The sequence below is a fragment of the Tenrec ecaudatus genome, chromosome 1, assembly GCF_050624435.1.
Source record: "Tenrec ecaudatus isolate mTenEca1 chromosome 1, mTenEca1.hap1, whole genome shotgun sequence".
In the NCBI taxonomy this organism is placed as follows: Eukaryota; Metazoa; Chordata; class Mammalia; order Afrosoricida; family Tenrecidae; genus Tenrec; species Tenrec ecaudatus.
The window spans coordinates 268,116,127-268,137,811 of NC_134530.1; the positions used below are offsets into that span (position 1 = coordinate 268,116,127).

At 44.6% G+C, this 21,685-nt stretch overlaps 1 protein-coding gene across 2 annotated transcripts in view; it reads right to left on the reverse strand.

Moving 5' to 3' along the window:
* Positions 1 to 21,685, reverse strand: part of MAK (male germ cell associated kinase) — a 63,263-nt gene that overhangs the window by 9,964 nt on the left and 31,614 nt on the right. Inside the window, exons 9-13 of one of the 2 annotated variants that reach the window (XM_075532349.1) lie at positions 20,005 to 20,319; positions 16,503 to 16,675; positions 14,696 to 14,844; positions 5,271 to 5,402; positions 630 to 749 (exon numbers count right to left, since the gene is read on the reverse strand). In XM_075532349.1, the coding sequence (XP_075388464.1) occupies positions 630 to 749; positions 5,271 to 5,402; positions 14,696 to 14,844; positions 16,503 to 16,675; positions 20,005 to 20,319 (889 nt within the window). Of the gene's footprint in view, positions 1 to 629; positions 750 to 5,270; positions 5,403 to 11,976; positions 12,462 to 14,695; positions 14,845 to 16,502; positions 16,676 to 20,004; positions 20,320 to 21,685 lie in introns of those variants that run through there. The other variant, XM_075532354.1, reaches the window with a different exon arrangement.

Sequence of the window (21,685 nt, forward strand, 5' to 3'; positions counted from 1 at the left end):
GTTGGAATTGAGGCAAAACTACATGGAAATGTATCCATGGAAGGTTCTGAAAATGCCTCTTTTCACATTTCATTGGGTAGCATTATGCATTCTTTCCAATTGGTCAAATTGAATTTCTATCCCACTCCACCACTGACTACCTGTGCAGCCTTAAGCAAACTATAGTTAGGTGCTACTACAGTTGTTGGTTCCGACTCATAGCGACCCCACACGATAGAGAAGTGCCCAGTAGGGCTTTCTGTTTAGCGGCCACGTGTTGAACCGTAGTGCTACCAGGACTTTATTAAATCAATGCGAGAGAGTTCTGTCTCACCAGACCCAGAATGAATCCCCTTGGAGCCTCTTACAGTGCCTGGCAGAGAGTAAGCATTTCATTCAGGGTTGCTCTTCCTATAATTGTTAAGACTCTCTATCCAGCTCTTTGGAAGGGGGATATTTTACCCAAAAGAATTAGAGCTGTATTATAAATAAGTAAGTAAATAAAATTTACAAATAATAATAATAACAGAGAGAATCAGAGCTATATTAACGAGGCGAGGCTCATTTGACTGCACAAATGTGAAAAAGAGAGGGAAAGTTGCTCCCCTCTGCTCAGAAATCTCCAAAGCTGTGTCTGAAGTTGCTCTTACCTGAAGCTGTGGCGCCCAGAGGTGCTAAATGAATCCTCTGGCCAGCTGACCCGACTTCTTTTTTGAGAAAGGAAGGAATATATCCTGACTGATTGTAAGCAGCACAACCTCCATGATTCCCTAGTGATGCAGCATAAAGTTTCATAGTCAGAAGGGGATCTTGTGAGCACCTACAGGTTTCTACTACTACTCTTCTGAGCATCTACTTAATGCTAGGCACTGAACTATGTCTCTTACAGATATTTTTGTCAGCCCCTATAACAACCCTCATGAGCAGATTGGTCTATTGTGAGCCTCTTTAGGTAGATGGTAAGTAATTGGTCCAAGGGCTCATGAGTAAATGACCCACCAGTTGGGCACTGAGCCCAAGGTCAAGTTTGCCTTGAACATACCAGACATTTATGACTAACATTCTTGACATAAGGGTGTTTCCCACCAAGGAACCCCCTCTCCATGCCTTTTTTTATCTTGCAAAATCAATGCAATAAGTATACCTCACAGGGTTGTTACAGGCACATAGTACAGAATCTGGTATTCAATAAATGCCAGCTGTCATCGTCATGATTGTTATGGAATGGTTCATCACAGAGCAGCTAGGAGATGGGCTGGAGAGAGATCTAAAGTGAGATATCCAGTCAGGAGGTCTCTGCAACTATTGAACAAAGCACCCAGGAGCAGTCAGGCATGGGAAAAGGCCCCGGGGCTTGTGGGATCTTCAAGGAGGGGAGTCTGGCAGGAAGGCAGGGATTTGTAGTTATCAGGGTGTGAGGAGTCCAGAGCTGTGGGGATGGAGGAGCCTGACCAGAAGGGGCATAGAACGGGCACAGACCCAGAATCGAGCCCAGCATTACGGGCAAGCACAGAACAGGAACGTGAGACAGAGAGAGAAGGGAAAGACGTAGAAGGCAGAAAGAGCAAGGTGTGGAGAGAACAGAATGTGAAGAATGGATGCCATGTGAACAACAAGGTCTGATGGGAAGCAGAAGAGCCCTATAGACGTGGTCTTAGGTGCTCACTGTCTGGGCACTGAGCTATGTATCTCTGCTGCTGGTCACCATGCTATGCAGAGGAGATGCTCTTAATAAGTGTTTGCTCTTGAATCCACAAAGGCTGAACCACACTGCTACTTATTGGAACCTGGCAGCAGCTGCTAGCAACATTAAAAGGTTTCATATATGGTATCTGCCTCTACCACTTGGAATGATACAGGACTCTGCATCAGCACAGCTGCCATATTTGTCCTTTTATCTCGGATACGCATTTCACAATGTGCATCAGCCCTCTACTTTGACTTTTTGAAATGGAGTGTAAGGCAGCTTCAGAATGTCTGAGTGTATCCTCATCAGACCACACTATGGCCGGCTCCCCGCCTCCACCCTGGTGCGGTGGATTAAGGTTTTGGGTGGTTAAACTGGAAGGCCAGCAGTTCAAGCCCACCAGGTAGCTGCTCCTGTAAAGATTTATAGTCTCAAAACCCCGACAGCGGCTCACCATGAGCTGCAATCAGCTGATGGTAGTGGGTTAGGTTTTGCTTTTGATGGTGCTGTCGCGAGGTGGATAGTTCCCATTGCCGGGATTCTGAGCAGCTGGTGGGTTTGAATTGTCAATCATCTGGTTAGCAGTCAGTCTTCACCGGGCAGCACCACATGACTAGATAAGTCAATTAAGCTTCCCCATTTTTTAAGGTAGGGAAACGGAGTCTGGGAGTCCAAGTAACTTGTCCAAAACCACAAAGCAGGTGAGTGACAGGATGGGTTGAGACTCTAAGAGCCGTGCATTTAGGGATTACAGGATGCTTCTTCCAATAGGAGGAGGAAGGCACAAAGGCAGAAAGTTAAGGAAAAATTAGGTCTTCTTAAATTGTTGTGGCTTGGCCTATTTTCCCAAGTGCCTTGTGAGATGCGAATGTCCAGGCGGGAGCCAGGGGTTAACACTGTTTGTTTACATCAGGGACAATGAGTCCCTAAGAATCATCACCTTTATTAACCTGAATAAACATCGTTCTCCTACATGAATGATATTTTAAAAATGAATTCCAGAACTCTTTATGTTCCAGGAAAACAGAACAAAAGCAAGCAGACAAAAATGCCAGAATCCACCGGTTCTGACTCATAGCAGCAGGACAGAGGAGAACTGCCCCCCAGGCTTCCAAGGCTGCAGTTTCTCCGTAAGCACACGGCCTCATCTTCCTCCCCCAGCACTGGTGCGTGTGACCCACCAGCTGTGGGGTGGCAGCCCAGGGCTTACCCTCTGAGCCACCAGGCTCCTATTCCAGGAATGGTCCTAAAATTAGAAGAAGAAATTCCTTCTTGTTTTCCAGTAGAATTATTTACTTAGATTCCATAAACTGCAGTACTATAGTTAAGAAGACCAGCACAGAGCTGAGAGGGAATTAGCCCCCACTCCTACAGAAGAGGTTCTTGACGGCTGTATTTCTCCAGCCCTGACTTCTAACCCCAGGTGACCCTGGTCATCAGGATGGCTTGTTATGACGGGCGTAGGGGGAAACGCCGAGGAAAGACTGCACAAGCAATTCACACAAACTGTACAACGTCCAGAAATTACCTTGTGGGTCCTCTAGTTTGTCCGGAAAACTTTCACTGCATGATAGCTTTTCAATTGTTTTAATTATGCTTTCTTCTAAAGAGAAGGCAGATGGAAGGAAAGAGTGAATAATAAAGAGGAGGTTTGAGGAGAGGCAGAGAAAAAGTGGACGAGATGATTCCTGGAGCGACAGACAGACCTCTGAAGTCAGAAATGATCCCATATGTCCGTCCTTGCTCTCATTTGACACTAACTTCCCCCATACTCAAAGCCTTAGCGCTCTCACTGGCAATCAGTTACCGTACTTACTCGAGTATACGCTGACCAGAGTATCAGCAGAGGCACCTAAAACTGCATTTAAAATGTGCTGAAAAACTTGGCTTATACTTGAGTATACAAAGTATATGATTTCAGTTGGTTCAGAGAAAATATTATTTTTAAATAGCTGGGTAAAAATCAAGTCTGTGTCATGCTGCAGTGTGGGGTATATCTCGGCACACTTAGGTGGATGTGGCTGAATTTTAAAAAGAGTCTGAGTTCATAAGAAGTCCTGAGTGGGTTGGCAGACATCAGATCAGAACACCCGAGGAGGCTACTCACTTGCTCCAATAGAGTTCTTCAAGCTTCTTTGCTGCAGTCTCACCTACATTAAAACTACTAATAATCTGGTGCCTCATGACACACACTTTTCAGTGACAGCTAAGGTTATGCCTCTTAAGTTCAGCCATTGAAAAGGGGGTTAGTTTCTGGCATATAATTATTGGCATATGAAAATTAAATTATTACACTGTTCCTTTAAATGAAACCAATAGAACCCAAATACCATTGTGAATTTATGCTCATCTGTGATATTTAAGAAAATATATAAACATGTTCCTTTTTAAAGTCAGATATCTTACATGAATCTGCTTTCTCTTTAAAACTGAATTTTTATTCATATGCACACCATTCCCAAACCGTATCAAAAAATACTTTTAAGCTTGAAAGTTTTAAAAATTGATCTTTCATCATGTCAACAGACTTAAGAAATTCTTCAAAATTATTTCTTAGAATCATCCATATATTAAAAAAAGGTCTTCAGGGTATAGTTGCAATAATTCTTTGTGTTATCATTAATCAAACAAAATACATTATAAATTATGGTCATGAAATAGGAAAAGTTGTTGCCTTTAGAAAGAGCTCTGAATGAGAAGGCTGAGAGTATTTTGCAAGTAGTTCAAATGCTCAAAAATGAGTATTACTTATTGTTAGAAACCCTAGCTAGAGTTCGGCTTCAATTTTACTTTTCCTTTCCCCCCATTTGACCAGAAGATGGAAACACCGAGAAACTGTCCCCACAGACAGACAGCCGGGAAGGAAGGGTGTTTTCTTACAGCATTGCGCTAAATTCTTTGAGCCCCTTTCTAGGGCAGAGGCTAAAAATCAGGTAGGGACTTAGCACAAAAAAATTACTAGCAACTCAATTCAATCCTCTTTCAATTTTGTGAAAATCAAGAATTGGCAGTGCTGTCAGGTAAGCAGCAGGCTGCTAACCACAAGGTCTGCAGTTCAAACCCAGCAGCTGCTCCATGGAACAAAGATGAGGCTGTCTGCTTTCCGGTAAAGATTCGCAGTCTTAGAAACCTCATACAGGCTTGTTCTGGATTAAAATGGACTAGACGGCAAAGAACTGGGAACCGCTTGACATTTAAAAGGGCTGGTCACCCCGCAGTTATTTCCTTTTTCAGCGTGGACATCAATATATCAAAACGCCTTTGGGAGGACACCTCAGATACTTTTAACCCAGGAGAAGCTGAGGTGCCCCTGAAGCTGCAGTCAGAGAGCTCTGTCTTTTGTCAAGTGGAGGAGGATGGCTCTGAAGAGTCACCGTGCGCAGGCAGCGCAGGTTTTAGAATCTATACAGGAGGCGAAGCTTTAACAAACAATCCCCCTTTAAAACTCTATCTGTGTTCAAGTCCTAGTTGGGAGATCTTTCTGTATCCCGGGGGGTACACACATCCCAGTTGGAAATAGGCAGCTGCAACAGAGTTAAAAGTAACCATCTGTAGGAGGGGGAAAGTTATATACATTTATATTTGAAATATATTCTTGCGTTACCTGCATTACTTCTTTTGAAAGCAAATTCTGCCCCAAGGGGTGCCAAGGACTTAGAGAATAACGGGTTATTCCAAGTGTATGGATTCACGTCCTTTCTACTGCTTATCAAAGACACATTCTTAGGATTTACACCTTCGGAGAACAAAACAAGCATTTCAAAGGTGAGTGGGTGGTCATCGACTTCAAGGCAAAAATATTTAAACATTCAAAACAGAGACTAGGAATAGCTTGAGAGAATGGAAATAGTTAGGCTAATGTGCAGCAAATACTTGCCTTTTGACGGACCCTAACCTGATGTGTTTTCTGAGCAGAGTCTGGATGGCAGTGAGATGGGTTTCTTGATTAATAATAAACATTTGACATTCTTGTTAAATGTCTTGTAAAAACCCCTAATTCCCTTACTTCAAAGGAGGCTAAAAGTCAGTCAGTAAATGCTGACTACGCACTTATTCCGTGTCAGGCATCGTGTGTGGCAGTGAAGAGCAATTCTTCCGAGATGGTGTCCCCCTGGTGCACGTATTGTAGCAGGGGAAACCGGGGTCCAAGAACTCGGGAGAGTGTGGCAAGTAGCACAATGGATATGCAAAGACCCACCTGCCTGGCTGATTTGTGTCTTAAACATGGTAAGGCGATGAACTTGTACTTAGACATGAGCTCAGAGTGAACTTTCAGTCTGAACACACTAGCCGCCCCAGGGGAGAAAGATGAGGCCGTCTGCTGCCACAGAGCGACAGTCTTGGAGACCCAACGGAGCCAGTCAGTTCTGCCCTTTAGGGATGCTATGGGTCAGAACTGACCGGATGGCAGTGGGTTGGAGTGATAAATCAAGTCAGCCAGGGGCACAGGCACCAGTGGTTAATGACAACTTTAATCTATGGATCTGGGGAGTTGTTTTGTTTGATTTCAAAAATTGAGAAGGATTTGACCTTGTTTCCTATGCACTGATAATTACATAGGATTAAGACTTCTGAGATGATAGGAAGGCTGCCGTACCACCTAAACTCACACATGAGTGTTTCCTTCAGACATCATCACTGAGGGCTCTGTTCATTTAGGATGTTACCAACTGTTTCCAGGAAGGAGGAAGCTATTTCTTGACATTCAGTGAATTTTTTAAGTTTCATATTATGAGATATGTAATAAAATCCCCTATCTTGAAACCTGACGTATGAGCCTCAAATCTTACTTATAATCAGCGCTCATAAATGATGACATCAAAACCACTCTATCTGGTAATGCACTACCCTTTCTTACAGGTCATAGTTTCTTAGGGGTTAGGCCTTTTAATAAGACACAATAGGCAACTACCTAGCACCAAAAGAGATGCACTTTTTAAAATCCATCATATAAAACCGTTTTTACCCAAAGAGAAAGTAGAGTAGGGGAAACGTGAATCAACTCTTCAAGTGAACCTCTTTTCAACAAAGAAAAAGTCTTGCACTGTTCAAAATCACATTTTTTTAATTCCATCATTCTTGGCAATATTGTTAAGTCGTTGGTTTTGTAAAGTACACACAGATTATTGAGGACAATCAGTTAGATTCTAGTCCTTTTTAAAGATGAAGAGTGACTCCAAATTTATTGGAAACAGACACACTGTAGAATTTTAAATGATTAGTTTACAAGCTTTTATTGAACACCAAATATACATATCCAACACTGTGTTCAGGAGAAGTAGAACTCGATATAGCATCATCTCTCACTTCACATGAGGTCAAACATCAGTTAGCAAATATTTACCGAGCACCTACTATGTGCCAGTCGGAGTGTGCGGTACTGGAGAAAAAGCAGTGTGAACAACACAACACAAACCTGTTTTTACCCTTTTGGGTCTTATAATCTAAGAAGAGTTACAATCAGCAGTATGCAAAATGTTTAGAACACAGGTTCCCAAACTTATTTGGCCCTTTCAGAAACAAAGCTACTCATCCAAGTCATTAAACACTTCCGTGCTATAGCCCACAAACCAGGATAAAGAGCAAGTGCCTGCTTGTGCAGTCCACTACCCCACCTCCACCCCTACCCCTACTTCCCCCAATCATTTCAGCATTGCCCAGTTTAGGAAACACTGCTTTAGAAGAATCTGGTGCTGGAGGGAGAAACAAGAGAAGCAACTAAGCCAGTCTTTCCCTTTTCAAAGAAAGCATTTTTAAGCTGACGTGAAGAATGTTCAGGGCTCCCTGGGATGAGAAAGTGTTGGGGAGGTGGCCACCTGGGAGAAGCAGGAGCACAGGTTCTCCAATCAGCTGAGATGGGAAAGAACTCAGGAAGGTCAGCATGAGGGGACAAGCAAAGGCAGCGGCACAAAAGGAGGCCGGGGGTGAGTGGGGCTCAGATTGTGTGGGAATTCTGAAATTCCAGGGTAAGACAGTCATAAAAAGCAGCTGGAGAGGCAAGTATAGAAATGGCACGGGACACTGCATAAACAGAATAAAAGGAAGACTGTAAGTGAAGGATGGGGTAGAGAAGGAGTCATGGACCAGGCTTAGAGTGTTCTTCAAACACAGCTGCTCAGTTAAGAACTCAGACTCCTGCATCTCAGCCAGTGTCACAGATCTGCCAGTTCGTACAGTACAAGGTCATGATGCCCTGCAATTCCACGGTCCATCCCTACAGCTCTCATAATCCTAGAGGCTGAAGCTCAATAAACCCGTGTCTACTTGGCTTTATGGTGAAAGAGAGGGCCCCAAGGATATTATTTAGTACTTGACTACATGGGACATTTGGGAATGGTTGAGCAACACGATGAACACACTTAGTGTCACTGAACTATGCTTGTCCTGGAAACTAGCTGACGTGACACACCTCGTATTTTCTAAAGATTTACCACAAAGGCAAACCAAAAACTAGGCATCATAAAACAAAATTTCAGGGACATACTTGGCTCCTACCCTTTGCGCTGAGCCTGGGTTCAAGTTAGGGTGAGGAGGTGCTCGACAAAATGTATCTACGTGGCTTGAACTAAACTCCTATCTGGACACTCCCCTCCTCAGCCAGAGCTTCAAGGGCTGCCGTCAACACAGAGAGTGGCCACGGGGAACAGAAGCCTTTAGCTTATACTTCAAACAGTTCGGCTGAATCTGGGGACATTCTTTCGGTCTAATCAGAAGCATGCTTCCAACCCAGAGTAAACTGCACTTTGTTAGACCGGTTTCAGTCCCAAAGGAAACTTACACTGAACAGGTGCCCTGAAGACCGCATCAGTGAGCAGAACTAGGAGAAATTCAGATCCATTTATCTTTTGGAAAATTTTACAAATGCTCTTTTCTACCACCAGCTGGCTCTCTTCTAAACGGATCTGCTCAATTTCAATCAGATACCTACACTCAATTCCTCTTTGTTTTGTCATCTGGGAGAGTCTCCCCCCGGAGTCCACGTTCTAGGAACGTCCTCCTGTCTTTGCTTTCGCAGTCACACCCCAACTCCCGCTGCTCCCACATCAAAATGTGCACACCCCCTGGAACGCTGCCTTGGGTTAAAGCAGAGGCCTCCCTGCTCTGGTCAAGTGGACCCATCTCTCATGTCCCCAGCACCCCTTCTTCAGTCTCACACTCGGTCCCCTCCTCTATTACACAGCCCATTCCTCCTCTGTGCCAGCTTCCTTCCTCCCTCCTCACAATACCCTCGGAAACTGCTGAGGCTTGATGTCATCAAGAGTCTCTGTGCTGTTAAACTTAATTGGAAAATGTGCAGCACAGCCCGCCCAACAGCTCAGCACCAAGCAATCCCTTTTGCTAGGTCAACTCTTCCTTCGCGGCCCGTTTTATAGTCCAAACCAGGGACCTTTTCCTCGTCCCCTCACTTGTCTGGCTGCTGCCTCTCAGCTCCTTTTAGCTCCGCCACCTCTCCCTTCTCAAGGTCACCCAAGGGTTTTCCCTATCAGAATTTCTCCACCGATGATCCTGGCCAAGCCCGTGGGTTTCCACGCCTTCTGGGTGCCACAAACACCAAGCCGATGGCTGCGAGTTGATTCCCACTCAAGGTGAACCCATCTGTGGGCGCCACGGGGTTTTCAATGGCTCAGTTGTTGCAGAAGTAGCTTTCCGGTCCTTTCTTTGAGTGGATCGGAACCTCGTCTTGTGGTGAGGAGCTTCGCACCTAGCTGTGCACGCCACTCAGGGGCTCCTAAACCTGCCATCGCATGCTCACCCGGGGCTCTTCCATCTGACCGCTGCTTGACCCTTCGACACTGGATGCTTCCAACTGTCTTAAATGTGACACCCCCAAATGCCAAGAAAGGCTTCTTCTCCACCCCAACCCACACACCGCGTGCATCTCCCCATCTCAATAAAGAGCAAGGCGTCCACCCAGGCTTCGGCCCCCAATTCGCCTCCCCCTAGCTTCCCACTAATCCAGCAGCAGGTTCATTTCCAGAACACACCACAAGTCCGCCTCTCTGTAAGCCACCACTTTCTTTCCCCTGGCAGGATGCGGTGGCTCCCATCCTGGCTTCCCCTGCCCTCATGTAAACACTCTCCATGCAGCAGCCAGGGGTCCCACCTTTGATTGCGTAAAACCCCCACACCCTTCCAAAGGCTTCCCCTGGACCAGGACCAAATCCGAATTCTCTCTGATGGCCTAAAGGTGCTACCTAATCTGAATGCTGATGACTTCCTGCCTTTCCTGCTCCATACTTCCTGGCTCACCATGTTCAGTGTGTGGTGTAGTTCTTGCATCTCTGCCTGGAACATGAGAAAGCCTGGTGGCAAGGTGGGCCAGCGCCCGGCCACAGCGGAGCCCCCACCGGCCTCTCCAAGGGAGAAAGCTGTGGCAGTTTGCTTTCATGAAGAGGACAGCAGAGGCGCTCCATGGGGCAGTTGTGTGCGTCCCACAGGGCTGCCAGGAGCTGGAATGACTCCACCACAATGGTGGCGGTGACCACCTGAAACGCCCCTCCTCCTCCTGATGGCTTTCTTCACACCTTTGCAGTGTCAGTGCAGGTGTCACCTAATCAAGGAGCCATTCCCTGGACACCATTCCTACTTTCCCCTCCCTCTTTTTTCATGAGGTGCTTATCGCTACCTGCTAATGTTCTTGTTTCTTCTCTCTCCACTAGGTTATAAACTCCTGGGGAGAATGGGCCATTATTTTTATTGTTGATAATGCCTAATGGACAAAACATCAGCTCAATTCCTACCTCCTATACCTTTGACTCTGTTTGGGCTTTCTTCTGTTAAGCTCATAAAGTCATACCAGAGTAGGGGAGGTGGGTGCTAAACCAAATCTCTTCTGACAGAGGGCTAATATCAAAGGGAAATTAGATACAGACATACATTGGGGGTAGAGCTCAGGTAAAGCACCGTCTACAGCCATGGAACAACCTGGGTCACTGACAAGGGGAGATCCTTTAGTGTCTGGTCTTGGACTTCAAGCCTCCCAAACTGTAGGGCAACGAATTTCTGTTCTTTAAAGGCACGTATTTGTCTTATTTGTGTTACAGAAGCGCTGGGTAATCAGCCAAATGTTATATATACAAGAATTAAGGCAGCTCAGTTCCTGGGTCATACTTGACACATATTATTGAGTGAATGAATAAAATGAATCTATCTATCAAGTGAACCCAGACATGCAGGCTCAGAGTACCCACGCAGCCCAGAATGTTTCCCCCTTTTCTGCACTCACCCCCTCCCCTCTTACATAAAGGTGTTTCCACCCCCTCTAGGCAGAGCTGCACCCTCCCTCTCCTCGGTGCCTTCACACTCAAAGGAGCCTTGGTGGCACCGTGAGTTAAGTGCTAGGCTGTTAATCACAACGTTGGCAGTTTGAACCCACCAACTCCCCCCTAAGAGAACGTTGACAGTCTTGGAAACCCCACAGAGCAGTTCTACTCTGTCTCATAGGGGTGCTATAACTCGGAATCATCTCAAAGGCAGGGGAGTGGAGCTCCAGGGATCTGTGTGGGTAGGACCGGCCTCTTTTCCTTGTTGAGTATGCCAAGCACAAGTAACATAGGCTTTCCAAATGAGAAATGCCAGGCTGAAGGAAACACAGGGATTTCTAAGAGGTGTTATCAAAGGGTGGGGTGTCACCCAAGCAGTAGCAGAAGTCAGGGAATGCTGAAACTGTCCGAGAGGCACTATCCTATCTTGCCTTTTGGACGGCATAAAAATGCCTTAGGGAGAGTGGCTATGTGCGTGGCTAGCAAGCAAAGGTTGCTGGTTCAGACTCACCAGCCATTCCATAGGGGGAATGTGGCAATCGGCTTCCGCAAACACTGCAGCCTTAGATAACCAGAGGGAGGTGGGACTGCTGAATCAGAATCCAATCAGGAACAATGGCCTGATTTGTAATTTGTGGTTAAATAATAAATCTGTATCCAGCCTCAGGAAGCTTGGAGAGGAGCATTTTGGCCTACTCTTTAGATGTTACCCCTCCAGAAAGTCCTGACTGGCAAATTACGAGCGAGCTGAATTGGGGAGCTGAGCTCTGATTTCCCAGGTTCCCACAGGCATCTAAGAGGAAGCTGCCTAAATGAGTACTAGCGTTTCTCCTGCCTGCCGGTAAAGAAGCATGTCCACAATGTGAGAATGCCCTGGACCCAAGTGAGACCAACTTGGAAAAAAGTTTCTCCCCATTTTTAAGAATTTAAGTTTCACATCAGTTTTCCTCAAAATGTACTAATGGTCACAGTTGTGAAGTGTTGACCATATGAGAAAGAATACTCCCCCCTAGGCCCCCTCCCCCCACCAAAGTAGCAAACCTACTGTTGTCGAATTGCCTGCGACTCATAGCAGCACTATAGCATAGAGCAGAACTGCCTGAGGCGGCAAATCATTATGGATGCACACCACCACATCCTTCTCCCATGGAGTGGCTAGAACAAAAGAACTGGGCTTTTGAGATCAAGATCAGATTTCTAAAAACTCATAACATATTTCCATAAAAAAACTTAAAAAAAAAATGAGAATGAGGCTAGAAAACGCCAAGTTTACATTTTGTATTTGGAAAAAGTTGCTGTGCAGTAAAATTTCTAATCCCATCCTTTGCTCACAAGAGTTGAGCTCTCAGTCTCTAGCTTTCTAAGGACACTCCTGTACATTCACTTGGTATATGGCTACTAATAAAAATAGCATCTCCCCTCCCCCACCCGGTTCTCTATCAAGATGTACAAAGGTTTCCAATCTTACAACACGGGTTTTTCATATCTTCTTCCCAAGGCTCATCCTGGCGCCACAGATACTAAACAATTTGCTTAAAATGAAAAAAAAAAAAGAAAATTATTTAATCCATTACATCTTTGTAATTGTTGCTCAGCCTCCATATCCATCCCTCCCTCCCCATCTTTTGGACATAATTCAGCTTCTTCTTCACCAATCAATACAGCACTGTGCCCTAACTCACCCCACCCCCGCCCCCGCCAGCATGCTTCCTTAAGTTCACTTCCAGTTACTTAACACGTTGTTAAACCTACAATTCCCACTATGCCTTTGGCTTTCCACCCCTCCATTTCTAGCCCATTGGCTCATCTCTATTTTTCACCTTTCTCTAGTTGCTGGCAATTGGAGGGCATCCCTATTGGATTTGTGGAACTGAAACTTATGATCGCCTAAAACATGCACAAGAAAGCTTGTTAAGCTGGAATCTGTTGCTGCTAGCAAGTCAGCCTCAACCTTTTCTCTTGTCCTCCCTCCCCCGTTCTCCCCAACCAGCATCTGAGACAGTAAGGGCTGTGGGGTGACTTCAGGACTTAGGTGTGAATGGCAGCTCAGATTAACCCAGGAGGCTGCTGGCTGCATTTGAACAGCTAGAAATGGTCATCCTGATAACGCAAAAGAACAAGATCATCTCCTGTAGAGATAGAGAGATACACTGTGATATTAAAAAACGATTTCCGTTTGAAGTAACTTTTAAAAATGTGTCTTCACACTGGATTTAGACCCCAAAAAATGCTATTTGAAGGCACATCAGAAACCCCCTTCCATGGGTCTAGATCTACTTCCCAGTCTCCACATTTAGGTATCTAACCGCCCACCAGCTAGGACAGCTTGGATATTTCATAACCAACTCACCACCTCCAAGTCCAATCCTACTCGCAGCAGCCCTGCAGAACAGAGCAGAACTGCTCCATAGGGTTTCCACAATGACAAATCTTCGTGGAGGCAGACAGCCTCATCTTTCGCACGTGGAGTTGTGGGTGGGTTCAAACTGCTGACTTTTCAGTTAGCAGCCCAACATTTTAAATTACTGCACCACTATCCCAAATTCATTCTCTACCTCCACAATCCTCTCCTCGCTTTACATTCTACCTATAAGTTAACAGGACTATATTCCCAGTTGCCACGTCAAGAACCCAGAAGCCAAAAAAAAAAAAAGAAATTCCACAAAACTAAATTCATTGTCATTCTGACTCACAGCGACTCTATAGGACAGGGTAGCACTGCCTGTGGATTTCTGTGGCTGTAACTCTCCGTGAGTGGAAAACCTCACCATTCTTCCTCAGAGTGGCTGGTGGTTTCGCTGACCTTTCTGGTTACCAGCCCAATGTGTAACCACTACACCAACAGGCTCAAACCTTAGAAGCTAGTAATAATTCCTTCCTTTCTTTCAGGACCAATCACGCCAACCTGCAACATCCTATTGGTTCCATCACCAAACTAGCTCTAGATTTTATCCACCTCTATCCACATTCTATTACTCTGGGACAAGCCATTACCCTCCCGTCCGAGAATCAGCAATGACCATTAATCATTTCCTATAGACACTCTGAGTCCCAGCATTCTCTACCCAATAGCCAGAATGATCTTTTAAAAAGAGTAATCGGATCATTTTAAGCAACAGAGTAAAGACTGCACTGTGTAAAATATTGCAATGGTGTGCAGGAAAGTGTGTTGATTTTTAATTCAACCAAAATCCCACTGGCATCAAGTTGCTGCGGACTCACAGTAAGCGACCCTCTAGAGGGCTGCTAAAGATGTGCGGCCTTCTGGGAACAGATAGCCTCATCTTTCTCCGACTACCATATGTACTGGAGTATTAGCTGACGTGAGTATCAGCTGAGGAACCTAATTTTACCACAGAAACTGCATTAAAAATGTGCTGGAAAACTCGGCTTATACACGAGTATATATGGTATCTTTAAAAAAAAAAGCATTTACTAAATTTATTTCCTAAAAAGTAAGTCATGAAAAAAACCCAACCACCTGTTTTTTAAACAAACTGTGGTCTCCTACTTTAGTGGGTAGAAGTGACACAATTATTTTTCAAAGCACATTCATCAAGAAATGTGTGCGTTTCTTGTGTGAATTCCAACAGAGGGCAGGGGCAGGTGGTTCAGGACAGTGCTTGGCGACAGGCTGAAGTCATCGATTAGAACTGTGATTGTACTCTGTGTTCCTTTGATACCCTTACTTAAAGAGCTGAAGATGCTTGGGTTTGACCTGACGATATTCTAGTTAGCAGTACACACCTTTACTTTCTCTACTTACCTGGAAGGTATCTCGATTGTTTCAAATAGTACTGCTTAGCTGTTGAAGCAGTTGATAATTCAGAATCAGACTTTAAGGAAACAGCGGGAGGTAAGTTTTTGGTTTCCTCTGCTAAGTGGTTGGAGTCTGGGAGTACAGACTCGGGAAGCCTGCAAAGTCAACAGAAGCGTCTATCACAACATGCATGCTAGTAGGTTCTCACCCACCCTCTGAGTCCTTTTCAAACCAGTCAGTCAGATTCCGTTTGCTGACAAGGAGCGACTTTTCCTTTCGGCTCATAGTAGGCAGCTCATAAAATAATTTTTAATCCTAGGTGGTATAGCAGAAAGTTCAACCACAGCACAAACTGTGTAAATATGCTGGCAACTTTCCTACGACACCTAGAGTTGGGGGTAGATTCATAATGTGGGAAGATGGTACACTGGAAGGGAAGACCATCAGAGTCCTTTAGCAGTCAACTCAAATAATGTATAATCAGGGGTCTGGGGCTGAAGAGCCCTGGCAGCACTGTAGGTTAGGAGATGGATTCCTAACTGCAAGGTCAGCGATTCCGTCAGCAGCCACTCGAGAGAACGATGAGGCTACCTTCTCCCATAAAGATGCAGTCTCGGAAACCCCTTACGGGGTCGCTGTGAGCTGGAATCGACCCAGTGACAATGGGTTTGGTGTGCTCTTGGTTTTGTCTGGTTGTTCTTGATGTTTGGGGCTAGTGACAGATATAGAAAATTGGTTTTGGTTGGGACACACCTATTCTGAAGTGGGCTGCACAGACGTGGCCTGTGGCTAAGCACCTGGCGGGCTGGTTCAAACCAACCAGTGGCTGTTGAGTCCACTCGTGACAGCCCCTTGTGAAAGCATGCACATTTTTATGCCTGGATTCAGAAAACCAGATAGTCCCATAGAATATTGTTACATCTCAAGGGGAATCAGTTAATGATACAGGTGTAACATGCACAAGGCAAAGAAAGGCAGAAAGTCTTTTTAGTGGAAGATAACAATTCTTCCATTGGAGACAGTCTGCAAGCGGCTACACCCTGTGCAGAGTGAGAATTGAAATGACAAAAGGATTGACTTTTTGAGCAAAGTAGAAGGATTAAGCAGGTTTATTGGCAAATTTGTAATTTGAAGGAAGACTATCTATGGAACTTGAAGATCTGATCTGGAAACTGGCTGGGTAAACATAATCCAAGAATATGCAACTCTTAGAGAGTCTTCCTCTGCGGACAAGGGTATGTGTACCCCAACACCAAAGGGAATTTCCTCGTGCCCAAAATTCCTCCCCCTATTCCTCTTCTATGACAAAGGGGAAACAAAATCAAAGTTATCTTTCCAAAATGTCGTCCATCCTCACTTCAAAGCTGAATAATGCACTAAGGATGACCCAACTCATGAAACCAAAAGGAATGATTGGACATGTGAAACATCGAGGAAGCAAATCAGAAAATGATCCAAAAAGTTTAGAATAGCAACACACGGATCATGAACTCTGAACACCATGAGAAGACACCGTTAACTTTACAGGCTGGGCTCCGGCTTCTGCAGAGACGCCCAGATTGTACTTGAGAATGGTGCTGAACGTAATTTAGAATTCCACAAAATTCAACAAGAACCCGCCACCCCTGCAAACAGAACCCTCATCCATTAACACTGAGAAGCGCTGCGGGGAGAAGTTGGGATGCCTATCTTTTCAGAGGTATGTAAAGGGGTTTGGGGCTGTGGAAGAAAGCAGCAATAAACGGCATTTATATTCAATGAGTAAAGATGGTGCGTGATAAAAACTTACTTCCTGATGAATTTGAAATCTTACCGAAACGGAGAATCTTTTTTCCTCTTTTCTTTGAAAACGCCCATGCTTGGTTTCTTGGAATGGGAGCCTCCGGAATTGTACTCTTCAAACTCTTCCCAGCTGTCCCCAGACTTGAACACCGCCTGACCCCAACGCCTGCGAGTGCTTCTGTGACCCAGAGTGCCACCTGGCTTCTGTGTGGAAAATCCAGCAACATAGCATTTAATCACCTGCCGAGGGAGCTGTGTGCACAGGTCACGAGAGTAAGACACGAAGAGCTCCCTCCTCAGGGAGTCTTCCGTACAGTGAAGCTCACATACCAAACCAGAAGCTCAGGCTCCTGGTTGCTGAGCCAATTCCCACCCACGGCAGCCTCACCGGTGCCAGAGTTCAGCTGGGCTCCGCAGGGTCTTCAATGGATGGGTTTCAGAAGCAGCTCTCCAGATCTCTTTTCTGAGAGCCAACATCCATTTTTTCATTTTTAAGATTTTATTAGGGGCTCATACAACTCTTATCACATACATATACATACATCAATTGTATAAAGCACATCTGTACATTCTTTGCCCTGATCATTTTCAAAGCATTTGCTCTCCACTTAAGCCCTTTGCATCAGGTCCTCTTTTTTTCCCCCTGCCCCTCCTCCCAATTTGGTTTTTTCATTTATTTTTAAAGAGTTCCATTGACATATAATTCCTGTATCATACAATTCAATGGCTTAATCGTATTAAAAAGTTTGTGCGGTCACCACCACAGTCAATTTTAGAACATGGTCTTCTTTCCGTACTCATTATTGTTAGCTCCCATTTCCTGTCAACCTGCCCTTCCCGATCCCTGTTGTGCGGTGCCACTGAGCCAGTTCCGACCCAGGGCGACCCTGTGCACAACACTGCCCAGTCTTGTGCCATCCTCACAACTGCTCCTATGCTGGAGCCCCTGGATGCAGTCACTGTGTCACTCCATCTCCATGAGGGCCTTCCTCCACCACGCGTCTGTGTGTGTCATCCTGTGTTGGGCTGTGTGTTGCTGTGATGCTGGAAGTTGTCACTGGTATTTCAAATGCCAGCAGGGCCACCCGAAGTGAACAGGCTTCACGGAGCTTCCAGACTAGGAACAGGCAGTGAAGAGGGACTCGGTCCCACTTCGGAGGAAGGAGCCTCTGAAAGCCTCATGCAGAGCGTAAAGTCCTCTCAAAACTGAAAGCCTTAACCCTGAGAAACTAGGAACCCAGTTACTGTCGCCACAGATCTAACTACACAGAGCTTACCTGTACTGGATTTCCTATACAGCAACCAATCAATAAAACAGAAAAACTTTAATTGAAAACAAAGCAGAAAATATTAAAAAGTAGAACAAATTTAGAATGGGTCAAAAGGGAGAACAAGTAATAAAGCATTAAGTTTTTAACCTAACTCAAAACAAACATACTCACTGCCACTGAGTCAATTCTGACTCATGGCAACCCTGTATGTATATATATTTATCTTCTTAAACCTTTAATTTGCTGTGCTTGACACAATGGATGTATGTATGAGTTGTGATAAGAGTTGCATAAGCCCCCAATAAAATGATTTTAAAAGGAAGAAAAAAGATAAGAAAACAATAATCAATAATTTATCAAGGGGTCACAAGGGTGGGGGAGGAAAAAGGAGCTGATACCAAGGGCTCAAATAGACAGTAAATGTTTATAAAATGATGATGGCAGCATGTGTACAAATATACTTGATACAACTGTTGTATGGAATGTTATAAAAACTGTAAGAGCCCCCGATGAAGTGGGCTGGAGTAGAGATCCAAAGTCCATCTGTAGACAGTGGACCAATCCCTCCACAGAGAGGCCACAGGGAAGGGATGAGTCGCCAGGGTGCAGTAAAGCATCGACAAAACACACTCTATTCTTCTGGTCCCTTGAGGTCTCCTCACCCCCCACTACCATGACCCAGTGCTGCTTCTCAATTCAGACTAGACCGGAACATGTACACAGGGATAGAAAGGGATGGGAGCTCACGACACACAGAAGCCAGGGAAAAAATAATCTTTAATTTGCTAATCCTTAAATGGAGACATGAGGTCATGATATGAGGTGTTTATCTAATTCAGTGTTTCAAAATTTACTAGTCCAGTACATAAAACCCCTTAGTACATAATATAAGAGAGGTACAAAAGGGTGGATATTATTATTGTTGTTCTTATTCTAGAGTCTGGAAGGGGGATATAAATGGTAAGTCTCTTTCATCAGAAAGTGCCAGCGTTTGTCCCAAGAAGAAAGACCAGACGAAGCTTCCTGAAACAGAGGATTTATTCTGGATGTAGAGGAGAACAGGCTGCAAAACCAGACTGACGCCAGATCCTGAAGGGCCTCGGAAGTCCGCAACTGTCAAGGAATCTTCCCATTGCCAGGAAGTGGATTCTAACATTAAAAGCTCCCAAAAATAGGTTTTCATTCAGTAAAAGGAAGAACTATCTGATAGTCTAGCTATCCCACAGAGGATGTGGGCTCTTCACAACACTGGAAGTACTGTGTGCACAAAACTGATTTACACATAGTTGAATTACCCGTTTGTTGAAATTACTCATTCATTCAACAAATACTTACTAAGATTCTACTATGTGTCAGGTAATGCTTTGGGTTCAGGGTCTGTCAATAAAAACCAAACAGATGAAACACTCTATCTATCCTTACGGAGTTTTCATTCAAGTGAAAAACAAAACAGAAATCCGACAATAAACTGAAGACAGAAAAAAAATCAATAGTACATTAGCATAGGATCGGTGTTGTCTGGGGCGGGGAGGAAGGTGTGACTCACTTATATTTAGATAGCAGAGCTACCGAGGACTGGGTGGAGAATCAGACACAGGCCTGTAAGGTCTCATTGTCCCTAAAACGTCACGAGGCAAATACATTTGGGAGTAAATGCCTTGAGAAGGCAGCTCGTGCACACACGGGACAAAGAGGAAGCTTTAGACTTAGTCTGACACTTAAAGACCCACTGTGCTTCATTCTCAGCATCTAAAACGGTGCAAAATGACTGCTTAACTTCGTTCATTTGAGGGCATTCTTGAGTACACGGAACCTTGGGGGTACAACAATTAAGCAACTGACTGCTGACTGAGAAGCAAGCAGTTCGAATCCACCAAGACCACAGCCTTGGAAGCCCAAGGGGCCGTTCTCCGTCATACTACGGGCTTGCTAGTGAGAGTCAGAGGGAGTCAACAGCAAGGGTTCCCTTAATTCTTCCCTATCAGACTCTGATGTTTTTGCACTGGACCCCTCTGCATCTAACAACAGTTAAACAACCCGCTGCTGAATACAAACTTTAAATTTATGACGTTCATTCCCTCTTCTCATAAATAATCACACAATTTTAACTTCGTTCACGTCAAGTGCCTCGCAGAGAGGGTAGGGGCTTTAACATAGAAAAATACTTCTATGTTCCCCAAAGTGTTTAGAATTGCCGAGAAACAGACCCCTAAATGAACGAGTCGAGTCATTTCACAAAAAAAGCCGTCACGAGCAACTTACAGTGGGCATGTTTTTGAGGATACTTGGAAAGAGCGTCTGTGGTGGTTTCTGTTGACTCTGCTGCTTTGGAGGCGGCGGGACACTGACGCTGGGTGGCTGCTGAATGGCCTGCAGTGGTTGATGGCTGTGCTTCAGCTCAGGCTGTTCAACAGGCGGATCACTAATGTCTGAGAGAGGCTTAGGTTCAAGTTCAACCAAAGCTGGCTTCATCGGTTCCAGGGGCTTCAGCTGCTTACTTAAAGCCTGTTTGGTGTCCAGATGATGTAAAGAGGCACCTAATACTTGGCCAACTTGGAAATATGGGTGTTTCAAAGCCTATAAAAGCAAGGAAATGGCAAGAAATGGAAAATAGGGTTCCAGTTAGGTAAATATCACTTGCCTAGATAAGTTCAGACAAGCGAAGATTGACAGAATCAAAGTTCCCTCATCTGATTTAAGCATTATCTAAAGAAAAATGACCAGAGAAGCACATTTTATTTGTAAAAATTAAAAAATAAATAACGCAAGAATGGAAAACTCTCTTGTAATATGAACGTCCACACCAAGTCATTGTTCTAATTAAAGATTTTGTAAAATGATTTCAAGGGATGTTTCCCATTTTAAGTTTAAAGATTATCTCAGGGCAACTGTTTTGAGGTTCATTTAACCTTTATGGTTCCCGGGAGTCTAGAGTTCATGACAATTAGAAATTCTGCTCTGAATTTCCCCTTTTGATCAGGATTCTTCTCTGGAATCTTCAACCAAAGTGATCAGTAGTAGTAACAGGGCACCATCTAATTCTTCTGGTCTTATAGCAAAGGAAGCAATTGTTCTTGGAGACAACTGGCCAGACATTCCATTTTCTCTTCTTACTCCTAACTCAAGAGAGCCTAGTAGCCCAGGGGCGTGAGCATCAGGCTGCTAACCTCAAGGCTGAAGGTCCAAACCCACCAGCCACTCCAAAATGCCTCATCCTTTTCCCATGGAGCACCTGGTGGTCTCCAACTGCTGACATCGTGGTTAGTAATCAAACTCATAATCAACTACACATCACCAAGATTCCTAGTGGGAAAAAGAATGGTATCTCACGGTGGTTTGGTTTGTATCTTTCAGATAGCTAGTGAGGCTGAGCATCTTCTCGTGTGTTTGGTGCTGAATGTACTCTATGGTGAAATGTCCACTCAAGTCCACGGCCCATTTTATGAATGTGTTGTCAGGTTTTTGAAGTTTTACATCTTTTTGGGTTGATTCTTGTCAGATACACACATATGCTTTACAAAGATATTCTCCCAGCTGGTAGCTTGCCGTTTCTTTCTCTCTTTTTTTGGGGGGGGGGGGGAGGGGAGAGGTGAGGGACATAAAGTCTTTTGATGAATAAGAATTTAAAAGTTTTATGAGGTCTCATTTATTTTGTCTTTTACTCTTCATTACATTATATAATCAATTCAGTGCTGAAGGGTAAGCCTGCCAGCACTGCCCCTATACTCCTAAGAATTTAGTAATTTTAGTTTGTACACTTAAGTCCTTAATCTACTTTGCATTTCTTATGTATGATGTCCTGTTTAATTTCTCTGCATTTGGAAGTCCAGTTTTCCCATAATCATTTATTGAAGAGACTCTTATTTCCCTCTCGAATGGACTTAGCCACCTTCTGGGTTCTCAGTTGTTACCTGCTGGGCTGGATGTCTACATCCCAGGCTGT